At 36.2% G+C, this 13,532-nt stretch overlaps 1 protein-coding gene across 1 annotated transcript in view; it reads left to right on the top strand.

Moving 5' to 3' along the window:
- Positions 1-13,532, top strand: part of LOC120894083 (eukaryotic translation initiation factor 5B) — a 29,022-nt gene that overhangs the window by 9,003 nt on the left and 6,487 nt on the right. The window contains exons 5-8 of the mRNA XM_040296452.1: positions 2,926-3,002; positions 3,369-3,564; positions 3,632-3,739; positions 12,884-13,045. Coding sequence (XP_040152386.1) covers positions 2,926-3,002; positions 3,369-3,564; positions 3,632-3,739; positions 12,884-13,045 — 543 coding nt within the window. The remainder of the gene's footprint in view (positions 1-2,925; positions 3,003-3,368; positions 3,565-3,631; positions 3,740-12,883; positions 13,046-13,532) is intronic.

Here is a 13,532-nt window from a genome sequence, read left to right as displayed (position 1 = left end):
TCTCCGCCATTGAGCACCATCGTCATTCACTCCTTGCGCACTGGTTCGTTCCCCGAACATGTAGTTATGAATGGGCTTGTGCATGAATGAAGGAACGAGTTAGCTCGTGAATGAGTACCTTGTCCGAGCGAACGTGCGTATGAGAAAAGGAAATTCCCCCTGCGTTCCGTGTCTTTTAATGGCGATAGCTCAATTTTTCTTCGCGTAATCACTACCATGACTTTTACCTACCACCGTCAACATCGCCAGAGATATTGAATAGTGACTTTTCATTCACAGAGGTGATGGTGGTGGTTATGTTATCGAAAAAATACACATCGAATCAAAGAGAGAGCGAGCGAAGCATATAAAGTATGCAGAGAAAAACAAGAGTGATGTACTTTTGTTAAATAAGTTTGTACAACAAGAGGGTAATACTTTCAAGGCGGTCCGAATTTGTTGCGTGTGGTGTTGTTGGTGGTTTGCACAGAGGATGAAAATAAACACAACAAAAACATATCTTATGTACTTTTAGCGATTTCGATCATTTTACGCCTATGCTTTTTCGCTTTGTGCATCCGTGCGAGACACGACGCGTTGGCTTGCTTGAATTTAAAGTATTTTCGTTTCCGACGTTCAGAGTTCTTTTTGTGCGAGAGCGGCTCCTTGTTTGATTGCTATTTCCAAGTGTTGGTGGGCTGCGGGTTATTCACTGTTTTTTTTTGTTTTTTTTTGTGCCATGCGCCACGAAAACCCTCTTCCAGACCTCTTCCTGTTTCTTCATCCGCGCATTTTAGTCAATGGCTGTATTTAGCTGACAAAAAAAAAACACACACACACAACAAACAACGTTACGGTCCGGTAGCGCGAAGAAGAAGTGTTATGGGTGGTGGTGTTCGGTTGTATTTTCACGATCATGATCTCTCGTCATGAGCACGTTCTAGCGTGTATCCGGTTTCCTTATTATGAGAGTTATGGGAATTTTATGAAACCCGTAAGAGGAAATTTGAATTAGCGTTACATCCTCCTCCTGAATAATTCAGACTCATATTGTTTATTCTTGAGCTGTGTCATATTCTGATTGGACCTCCAGTCCGTCTTCAAACTTTTTTCTGTGTGATGTGTAGAGAGAGGAATAAAGTGGTATAGCTTAGTAGACTGAATATACTTGCATTTTAATGTATATATTGATACATTGCCAACAGCATGATGTTGGCGTTGCTGAGTATAAAATAGTGTGTTTTTTAATCGTTAGCCCTATTGTAACAGACGACTGTATTAGTCAACAGGCAAGATTCACCCTGATCTTAATGACCTTCGCACGATAATAGTTAGGAGTATTGCATTATTCTCATAGCTTTAAGTGGAAAGGAAATTGCGTTTCCAATCGACGATCGTAAATATGATGTCGCAGATATTTGTACAAATTAATTGTATTGTTAAAATGTTGCATTAAAAATTTCATCGCAGAGCTGAACTTCTTTAGGACTTTGTGGCTATAAAGTAGATTGATGTTATAACTGGTAATCATTCTTTTTCACGATATATATTCGCTCTGTACTCGCTTGCTGAAAACATAATTGTGTTTCTTGAAACTCCTCGGTATTTGTTGTACCTAAGTCGGCCTGCCTAAGTCACTAATGGGCTTGGCTATTTGTGACTGATTGGTTAACCCATTGCAGCATAGTTAATCCTGCGTTGAGAGGGACCAGTTCACATTATTTTACACTATTAACTATAACTTTACGTATTACTTGATACGTATTGACACGATTTTCTATAACTGTCAATTTCTCTGAAGTTTGTTCCTTTTTTATTCCCTTTGATCAAATCAACTTATCGTAATACTAATAGTAGATTATTTCACATTCTCTGGGCTGCATAGTAGTTTTGTAATTGTTGTGCATAAATTGGATGGTTTCATAAGTACACAATATGAACTCTGCTTACCATGTCGTTTCCCGAGCACGCTTGGCTTAATCAAGCAATTGTGGGAAAGCTGCTTTTGTGGTCCCAGTTCGTGGTTTGTGGCGCATTGTTTCCCGTGGCTATTTATAACATTGAATGTTTAATGGTAGTTTAATATGATTAGTATTTGTATTTAAGAATGAATTTAGTTTTTATGTGATATAACTTATTTGGTATACAATTTAGACAATGCATATAGTATAGTTACGGTTTAACGTTTCGATAAAGAGACAAATAAAGAAATAAATAAATCTTTCTGAATAGTTTTCTTTGTTGAAAATAATCAATTTAATAATAAACGCAAAAGGCTTATTTTGGTGTCTTTCATCACGCAATGAGCATACATCGACGGTTGGCTGGTTGAATGGGAATTCAGGTTAATCGAACAATTCTTGTGAAACACTGCCAAACCGTCAAACTACAGTTTGTTTGCTTGTTGATCACTGGTTAAAGCTTCGCGAAAGCCGGTCGCGAACACGGGAATGTAATTTGGCTCGAACTGGTTTTGGTCATGGAAATGAAATTGTTATTGCATTGTTGTGTTGATGTTCCTGTATCGACAAACGACAGGAAACGTAAAACAATAGGTATTCTTTCCACTGTACTCACCGCACTGTTGCTTATCATGGAAATGAGAACCAGTGTGGCGTTACTAAGCAAATGTGGAATTGTGTATTGCGAGACAAAACTTTCACAAATATTGTTTGAGCGTTTGTTTGCGTTTATGGTATGATAGATAGTATCGAGCAAATAGCTGGAAGGTTATGAACATTTAACATATGAATTGGTTTGCAGTATGCCCATGGGAGAAAGGGATTGATTCTTAGAAAATATTGCATATTGCAATATATTATATATTTTATCTTGCTTTGAAACACGATCTACAGTTTAGGAACTAGTGTTTTGTAATTTTTTGTTATGTTAAGGATGCAAAAAATCTCGTACTCATGCGTAAAATTCTGTGTATTTTTTTTTCAGTACTCTGGCATTCGAATTGGCCCAGTCGTTAAACGTGACGTTATGAAAGCATCGACCATGTTGGAGCATGAAAATCAGTAAGTAAATGATTAAGCATACGCTGGAATTATTACTGTTGATTAAAGTTCTTAGTTAATTGAACATAAATTAAGTTGTTACATTGTTTTTAAATTAATGTGTTGTCTTTTTTGTAAAATGTTTACTCTTATATCTAAAAAAGAGCCACACACGTCTAAACCATTCGTTAAAGTGGACGATTGAAAGATGCGTCATATTGGATTTAAGACGAGTGTGTACAATAAATCAATTATCTCGCTACATATTGAAACACATTTTTAAAGCCTAATTTTATGCAGATGCAGAAAAAGATGTACTAAACATTTTTAAAAATCCAAAGAAAAAGTAGCCATACGTAACTTAATCATAATATTGTATCTTCCCAGGTATGCTACTATATTAGCTTTCGATGTGAAGGTTGAGAGAGATGCTCAAGATCTGGCAGACAATTTGGGTGTAAAAATTTTCCAAGCGGATATCATTTACCATCTGTTTGACAAGTTCATGGCCTATCGTGAAGAAATCAAGCAGCGCAAACGAGACGAATTTAAAACCATCGCCGTTTTCCCCTGCAAATTAAAGGTAAATGGATGAGTTTGTTAAAGGGTAACAAAGGTAATAAGGTAACAAATAATCTATCTCATTACAGATTCTACCCCAGTGTGTGTTTAACAGTCGTGACCCAATCGTGATGGGTGTGATGGTTGAGGCTGGTATCGTCAAGGAAGGTACGCCAATCACAGTGCCTAGCAAAGAGGTATGTACATTATTTATCTTAACACCAGTATCATATTGTGTTGTACTAAAATACAATAGCAGAATTATGAAATATCAGATTAACACAGCATTGAAAGTTACATATAATTTGTTGTCGATTTTTTATCTATGAATGCATGAATGAATATTTTTCATTTATATCCATCGTCATGCTTAAATCTGTATCATCTTCGTTCAGAATCTATTAGAAAATGACAATTAGTGATGGACAAATGGGCCTGCAGTCGGTTTTGGATTGATCCAAATCTAGTTGCTTTCGGATTCGAATCCCGATCAACTCAGAATGAAATATACTAGGAAAGCAAACAATAAATCATGAGATTTATCAAAACAAAAATCTGGAAACAACCAGAAAACAATGGAAAACTCAATATACGGTTTTTGCCGGTCAAGAATGGTAGTAAAACGAATTCAATACCAAACATTTCAATTTGCTGAACGATTCGTCTGGATTAGTCGGATTCGAATCTATATTTATTTCGGAGTCGGGTTCGGATTAAGAATATCTTTGTCGGAGTGGATTCACGAATCCAATCTGGAGCTCTCATCACTAATGACAATCCCAATTGGATTCTAGCAGAGAAAGGCTTGATTCGGTTTAGCAGACGAATGAGCAATAGTCACAACTTAAACATAATTTAAAATTAATAATATTAGTTTAAACAAGTTTTACTTGATTCTATCGGGTAGATACTATGTTCTTCATTTCATTTTAAAAGAGTATAATATTCTATAAAAGTAGAAATAAAATCTGCTTACAGTAGTAACTTTTTTTTATCTTTCAACACTTTAATTGATAAGCGCCAGAAATGTTTTTACAAACAACGTTTTGCGCATAACGAAATGAGTTTATATATCTACTTCGTGTTGTCATAAAAAAAAAATCATGTTTTTGGAGGGACAAAAAGGCTAAATGATAATGCAATGAAATAAAAAGCAAACATTGTGAAACAATGATCTGACGGAGTTGCTGAAACAAAACAAATCAATGAGAAAAAATCATCTGCTGTATGAATCCCACAGTCTAGACACATGTGTACGTAAAGTCACGCAAATTTGTGTTCTATGCGTACCCGGGGAAACAACAGTCCGACCGGAAGGAAGTGGCTAGTAGTAAGACTGTACGGGAGGGGTAAATAACGAGATCCGGAGCAAACATATGCTTCGCATTCTGTATCGTGCGTTAGCACCGCAGCTGATCGTAAATTCTTCATTTCCTCTAAACGTCGTATGGAGTCGTATGGAAGAAAAAGGAAGCCTCTGTATTTAAGCGTGTGGGGGATTAAATCGGAAACAAACGAATAAGCGAACAAACGCACGCAAAAGAATGGACAAGAAGGAATGAACCAAACATAATTTCCGGATGTTATTCTTCCGGTCTTTCATTTAAGAAAGCCGAGGTAACAAGGAAGGCAGAGTAGGGTGGTTTTGATCGTTGTTCCGCTTTCGACCGGAACTATTCCGCTCATGCTACGAGGCAGGTTTCTTCATTCTTCTTCTATACTTTTGAGCTGCTTATTCTTGCTGCTGTGGTAATCTGTTGTTGGTGTTATTCTTATTCTGTTTTACTTCCGGCCTATGTCAATGGGACGGGATGGTAACTAATGGAATGGAATTTAGAAAAGTACATGTTCGTGTTATTCCGTATCCGTTCCGATCGCCTGTCCTGCTTGCGCTTGTATCTGGTATCTATAATTTATCTACTTGTCTCGCCTTCTGGCTGACCTTCTGTACTTCCGGTTCTTCCGGTCGTAAAAACTCGCGAGACATCTGTTTCGTTCGATTGCTGGATTTCTCAATGGAACGATTTTTACTACGAACGTTGTGTGAATGAAAAGTTCTGTTTTGAATGGGGTTGGCTAGAATAGCGTGAATGAATATTCCCCTCACTTCCGATGCTCGTTAAATGTGTCTTGTTCTGGCAACTGTGCAATGCATTGGTATGGATTTAAGAATACCATACTATGCAATTATGACATAATTTCCCATTCCACGGCCCTAAGACCTAAGGTAGCTGAACTGAAAAACCAGTTGCAAATGACGATTTCAGAATACTTTTAAGTTGTACGTCGAGTCATGCGGATGGAATGTATGTTCGTATAAAATAAATTGTGTTTCCTTGAAAGTATAAACTGTAAAATTACGATGAGGTTAAGTAGCAAAAAATATTTAGTTGTTTTTGCTAACCGCTGAAGGTAATTTTATTTGTAACCGATAGGGTTATTTTAACAATGGCAATAGTGTGTCAAACGTATTAAATTAGTTGCTAGTTTCAAGTAAAACTGGCAAATAACAGCTTATTGTTATGTCCCCGTCGCCATTGTGCTTTATTTATTGCAACGTGTTCTCAATAGAATATGTAATTTTGAAGCGAATTCATTCAGTTGATTGACAATAACAAATCGTTTTTTTTTCATATCTTATTCATCGAATTCTTCATACATTTATATTCATTTTTAATGATCCAGCGCTACGTTATGCTTTCAAAGGGCGTGATAGAGATAGTGTAGTCGGGACACTAGAGCTGAATTGTTATGTTCCTTCTTTTTCTTTGGTAATTAACTTTACGTTTACATTTTCTCTGTCTGACTGTCTGTCTGAGGTCGGGTGTCCTAATGTAAAGAAAATGAATGGAAGTAGAAGTGGTAAGAAATACATTATATACCGTATTTTAGCGTGTAAAACGACCACCTTTTAGGTCAAAAAGGATCAAAATCAGGTTGAGGGGTCGTTATGCACGGGTAGTAACTTTTCATTTGCAATGGAATGCAATTTATGATTAATTCGTTTGAAAATAGCAGTGAGGACGAAACGGAGCAATTATATGAATTGTATTGCAAATTACGAATAATAACACAAAAAATCATCAAAAATTTGTAAAACTATGATAAACCCCACTTTTTTCAATATTTTGATTAATTTATCAGTGGGGGTCGTTCTTCTTCTTTTTCTTCTTCTTCTTCTATTTCGCGTAACGTCCTACGCGGACATGCCGGCCCATACAGTTTTCAAGACTTAATTCATTACCACGCAGCCGGATAGTCAATCCTTGCTACGGTGGGGACGGTTTATTGTAGGCTTGAACCCATGACGGGCATGTTATTGAGTCGTGGGGGTCGCGTTACACACGCTAAAACACGGTGAATTTTTGTGTTACCACTAGAACTATCGAATCATTCGTTTTGGATGGCATCGCTTAAATTAAACCTATTATTAATTATTGGTACTAGTATACAATGAGATGGTTATCTGTTAATTTATGGTTAGTTCGAATTTAAATCAAACAAAAATTAATTCTCGTAATTGTAGCTGAAATTATCTATCTCTCCTTTTTTCGATAAATTTTGTCGAAAAGATATGTAGGCGAAAGAGATGATCTAAGCTCGATAGAATTATTGTACGTTTTTCGTTAGTGGGAATTTTTGAATGTTGATGTGAATACAGGCATGCAGAATCGACAGAGCCATAAAAATACATTTGCATAATATATTTTTATCCATATTTATAAAGTCCATTAAAAAGGCAAAAAATGAAGCAGTACAAACTATCCGCAGTGTACAAAAGAGGAATGAAATAACTAAAACAACCAATCGACGATTCAGCGCTTCCTGTTTTGATTTTACTTTTTCTTGCCCTACGGGTGCTTGCTCTACAGGTAGCTGATTGAATGTGGCGCGTTTGCGCTTGCATCAGATCTCTTGTGCAAGTTTATGCTTGATCCAAAGCATCTAACCAACGTCCAGTCACCGGATGTTGTTGGCTCGGGGTGGATTTTTTGTGATACATCACTCCACCTTGACTGAGTAGTGAGCTCTCCACACACTTCATCCATTAGATTTGGCGTTTCTTTCATTCTTAGTTGTTTGGATTCAAAGGAAATTATATATTATGCTAGCCGCTTGTCACATGTTACACAGTTACAGTGATCGTGATTTTTGTGCTGCCCACAGCCAAATATACAATGTACAATATACAAGCACGTACATACTTTTCGTGATCAGGCACATGATACTTACGTGATCAAAGTCATTCGAGCTATATGTCGGACTCGGACCTGTCCGGCGTTGTCCTCACAAGAGGTCAAGTAAAATGGGATTATAATAAGGATAACAATTTAAAATATAACATTTTATAAAGGTTTAATTTTTACACGAGCTAGATAGATGTTGCCCTGTATTGAAATACTAGATGGGTACATCATGCAAATAGATTGTAACGGAACACATTAACATACAACGCTAGGGCGAATACGAATGTGGTAGGGCGAATACCAATAAAACACGTAATACACTCAGTAACTTGACAGAGCTAATGTTTACGCAAATCAGTAAATCAGCTCAAAACATTATATCGCAATACTTATTGTCAGTCCATGGCGTATATACATATGTATATGTATTTTGGATTAAACAATTCAAGAAACACAAACCCAGAACATTTAGAAGAGAGCGTGTGAACCTCACAACCGATTGGTTCTCTTGGAGCATCAATCTATAGCAAAGGAATCTGAAATAATTTCTGATCTATGAAAACGTTAAAACGTTCATCATCATATGCCTCTAGGCATATTATCTACTCTACTTCCATATGTATTTCTACGTGTCATGGTAACCATACGAAATTTTCGTGACATAGTGCCGATGGGATCTAGCGTAGTTGATGATTTGATATTCATCACAGTCTGACACATGTGTTACGCAATTCAAAACGATCTTTATGTCCGACCATGGCCACACAATACGTGGATGGAGTCGGTCGTGTCGTGTGTTTTGCACGCTAACCATACTAAGCAATGGAAGGGAAAAACAAAACATATCGTCACATTTTGCTGGCCCCACCGGTTCTTTCCCATAAACACAGACCGTGAACAGCAAACGTTGATGCGCATGGCAAAATGCTCTGGCCATCCCCCAAACTGACAATCTACACAAAATAAAGCTGTGCTAAGCTATAATGCTAAATAGAAGAAACACATAGATTTGATGTGCGTAAGAACAAACCCCCAAGGATGTGATACTGGATAAGAATTTATTACATTTGTTAATAACCAAATGAATTGACGACAATCAAAATTGAAAATAAATGAGTTGTATGTATGTCTGCCTGTAGCGCACTAATGAAACTGAAATCAATTCAGAAGTAAATAAAAACAATAATTAAGCAATACGGTCTTGCCGTTTCAACTAATAAAAGTGGTTAGTTTATGTAAGTATGCTTTGTATGTTGTTCGAGGATTGGAGATGTTAATTGTAAACTAATAATTAGTTTTGAAAATTCAAGATAAAAAATACAAAATGAAAAGTTGTCATCAATTTATTGCTTATTATTAACATCAAATTGTTGTTACATTATAACATCTGCACCAGATCCTTATCACCGTATTATCATACACCATTTTTTAAAATTTGATTTCATTTTATGAAATATAAAAAATGTTATAAAATTGTGAAATAATTCACATAAACGTCATTTTTTCAAACTATTTTTTTTATTCCGTAAAGCCGTGAGATCGTATATTTCATAGTACATGAAACATTTCACATGATCTGATCTGATCGTGATCTACCCAGTTAATTGAGGATAAATTGAGTCGATAAAAAAATAATGAAACCAATCATCATTTTCAATTATTTTTGCAATTATATGCCTATTGCAGAGAAGTTTAAATTTTATTTTTAACAAATTGTAACGGTTGGGCCAGTCTGGTGGTACAGTCGTCAACTCGTACGACTTAACAACATGCCCGTCATGGGTTCAAACCCCGAATAAACCGTACCCCTATACGTAGGACTGACTATCCTGCTATGGTAACAATAAGTCACTGAAAGCCAAGCTCGCTTCTCTAGTGGGTACGGACAGGCCTTGACCGACAACGGTTGTTGTATCAAAGAAGAAGAAAAAGAAGAAGAAAGGTTTAGTATACACATGTTTGAAATATTGTTTCAAATATGATACAAATCGTCACCAGTGCCATGCGTATCGAAAATAGTATTGTGCAGTACGCTTTTGTGCAAAAATATGATTGTGCAGTACATATTTGATATCTGTTTGAAAAATTTTCGTCTACGAGGCGAATATAGCTTACTTCCGTACGAGTGTATTGTTGTTTACGTATGGCTGTTATTTGTATACACAATGATAAAATAAGGAATAACGAGATAGCGATTTTAAAACTCTACATTGGCACCCCAATGTCTAGTAGTGATTACTAGTACATGGACGTTCGCGTTGTCCAATGTTCGAAGAATTTCTGTTATCTGTTCCATTAAACTATACGGAACTGCTAGCAGGATGTTTTGTTTTGTGTTGAATAATAGATTCGTTTAATTTGCATGTGATTTCCGCAGTGTGCAGGCAATGATTTATAAAACTAAACAATGCTCTACCCAGAGATAGACAGAGACGAACGTTTTGAATTTTATAGTTACAACAATCTCTAATCAGTTGCATGATGTTTGCTTTGCATTTTCTTGTGTTTAGTGTTTGTGGAATCAGTTTTATATACTATGCAAAATTAGTTTTAACCATTGGCACAGATATTATTCATAAATCTACATGAATGGTGTTCGTTCGTAAATTTCAAACATACTCACCGTCCCCGGATGTGCGAGACTGGTGGTGAACGAAAATAAACGTATTCGGATGCCCCTTAGGCAGCTAAACACTGCAGGAGATTTATTTTTCATTCGAATATTATCTTAAAATAGCTCTTCATTTATCATCTCCAAACGGATTTTCCCAACTTGAACAACACGTTAGATGAGGATGGTAGAACGAATTTTGTTATATTAGAAGGTGCTTTACTTTACTTTTTTTTACATCATTTATAGTGGCAATATGACATCGATGAACAATGTGCGACTGTGCGCACATTCTATGATGTTTTTTTTCCTTCCATGGTTAGTGAATGAAAACGGCTCTCCTACGGTACACTCAGAGCAATTTTCGTTCGATACGTGTTATGAATGGTTTCAGTTGGGTTGTGGCTGTCTCAGTTCATTTGAAGCTTGTCATTGTGTGAGTGTATTGCGCCACCCCAGGAATGTTTATACTCCAGGGGTTTCATTGACAAATCAGGCTAGAAAGTCTCTCCTAAGGGATTCGGGAAAATTCGGGAGAATTAAAAGATTAATATACGGAATGTTGCTAATTTTCTATATTATCGCTTTTTTATATTTGTGCTGTTTATTGCTCGCTACATCTGGTCTCCCTCTCTCTCTCTTTCTCTCTCTCTCTCTCTCTCTTCTCTCTCTCCATTCATCTCTTTCCCTCTCCCTCTCACGCTTGATGGTTCCCTCTCCAAAACCAGTTGCTCTCGTTGAGCTATCTTTTCTCTCGATAGAAAAAAACCGTGCACGTGATGTAATAGCTCTGTCCTTTTTGTCCTGTTTACATGACAGCTTCCACTATATAGTTCACAGTAAAGTTTAAAGGCGACCGCTTTTGTTCCAGCATGCGCGCACTCAATGGAAACATAGTTCATTCATGAAAAGATACCTTGATTACTTTAGTTCTGAATCGCTGTACATCTTAATGCATACATTTTCCATTCAAAAACCATTAAATAGCACCTTCAAAAAGTATCTTGTGCGTTATTTGTTCATGCCTTTTTATCAGTTTTTAAAAATATCTTTGAAAACTATATTGTTTTTTTGTTGTAAGACAGGGGTATCCAAGCTTTTCAGTCCGTGTGTCGCATTACATCACAATCCACGTTGTTCAGGAGCCATTTTACGCGGCCTTTCGAATGAGTGAAATTTTAAGTCACGTTTTAATTAGAAAATACTAACTGAATATATAATATTTCTACAGCTAACTTTTATTGAAGTTTGATATTCGTCTTTAAGTAGTAAAAATTTAAATTGTGGTTAATAAGTCAAAATATAAGCTATTTTTTACCTTTATAAAGGCTCTCGAGGACAGCATGCGGCCCGTGGGTCGTAGTTTGGAGAACACTGTTCTAAAATGAAATAACAATAAAAATGGTCCGTTTACACCAATATTTGAATGTCCTTACATTTACATTAGGTAAAGTAATGTAAAACGATACTGAACTTTTATTTAACCTTCGCTGCACTCATAAATTCCCGCGAAATTAGGTGGGCGGATTACGGGGCACTAAGTAAGGATATGTAAACCTGATCCTCCAAATTGTATCGCAATAGTTTATGTTCATCATACAGTGCCTACCATAACTATATGGACAGTCGTTTATCGCGATTTGCGACCAATCCTGAAGAGATGGATAAAAACAGTGAATTGTGAAAATACAATTTTAATTATTTGTATTTTTTTTAAATTTTAGCACCATTGTTATACAACGTATTAAAACCGGTTTTAGGATCCTACCATAACTATACAAAAAATAAAAAAATAGAAAAATAGGAATAGAATTTTGATCAAAAACTCTGTACGAAGTTTACAAAATATATACCCTCAATATACAGGGTTTCGAATCATATAAGGGAATAGTTCAATCACTTAGGGGAATGTTGCAAATCGGTAGGGGAATGTTGCAAGCAAGCTGTGGAAGTTTGCAATCATATAGAGTAATGTTGCAATCGATTAGGAGAATTTTGCAAGCGTACTGTGGAGCTGTCATCAGACTGTGGATGCCGCTTCCTTTCGTTAAGTTAAGCTTTCCTTTCGTCAAGTAAGAAATCGTAATCGCAAACCCGTCAAATGTATGTAACGTAATTGATGGATAACGCCCTATCACTAGCAGGGTCGTACATATACATATATTACGTGGATGTTGCACTAACGGTTTATCATTACCAATAATATTGTTCACATTGTTTCTATCCCAACCATTTCCACCTGTTTTACAGCTCATTGAGATTGGCGTATAATCTGCCAATAAAATTTACCAATAAAATACATTGCGAAACGGTTCGTTTCTTTAAATCACTTGCAATGAAGAAAATCTATTTAGGTTTTAATATGTTATAATCGAATTATTTTAATAGTGTGTATTTGATGTGTATGCACGCATGCGTGCCACCCCACGAATGAGTGGAATTAAAATATTTTATACATATTATATTTATTTATTTGTTATTTATACTACTTGACTCGAAATGTATAGTTCGTGGATTAAAAGTGTTTTTTTTTTCAATTACAGTTTACAGATATAGGCGTCGTGACGTCGATCGAAGCTAACCATAAACAATTGGAAAGTGCTCGAAAAGGACAAGAAGTGTGCCTCAAAATTGAACCCATACCAGGCGAGACACCTAAAATGTATGGTCGTCATTTCGATGAAACCGACATGCTAGTTAGTAAGGTAAGCTATACAAATGCTAAAATCATACTTTGTATTTAGATACGCGCAATCTATTGAATTCACGCTGGACCCGCTCTACAGCAAAAATCAATGAATGTTTTACCTTTTTGTACTACTGGGATGTTGTTGTTTAATTTTGGGGGTTTGGTCTAATAACGTTTCCCTTGAATCTATTTTTGTGAAAGGCGATTCTAATGCATTTTGCGACTGCGTGTTGTTTATTTTAAGCCAAAGCGGTAATAGCATCATCCGCCTGTTTGCTTTGCTAACGTTACCTGTTCGTATAGTTTTACAAGCAAGTACTACCAACCACAACAACGCTAGAATTAAGGTTGGGAGTCTTATATTTGGAAAAAGGGCAGCCTCATTAATGCGATGGTGAATGGTTAAAAATAACTCGCGTGTTTTTCAAACCCGACTTTTTCGATATTTAAATAGGTTTTTGTTGACGAAACATGTGTACCTGTATTAAAAATACTTCGGATGA

The sequence above is a fragment of the Anopheles arabiensis genome, chromosome 2, assembly GCF_016920715.1.
Source record: "Anopheles arabiensis isolate DONGOLA chromosome 2, AaraD3, whole genome shotgun sequence".
Taxonomy (NCBI): domain Eukaryota; kingdom Metazoa; phylum Arthropoda; class Insecta; order Diptera; family Culicidae; genus Anopheles; species Anopheles arabiensis.
Note: the sequence above shows the minus strand (reverse complement) of the source record. Positions and strands in the feature narration are given on the sequence as shown.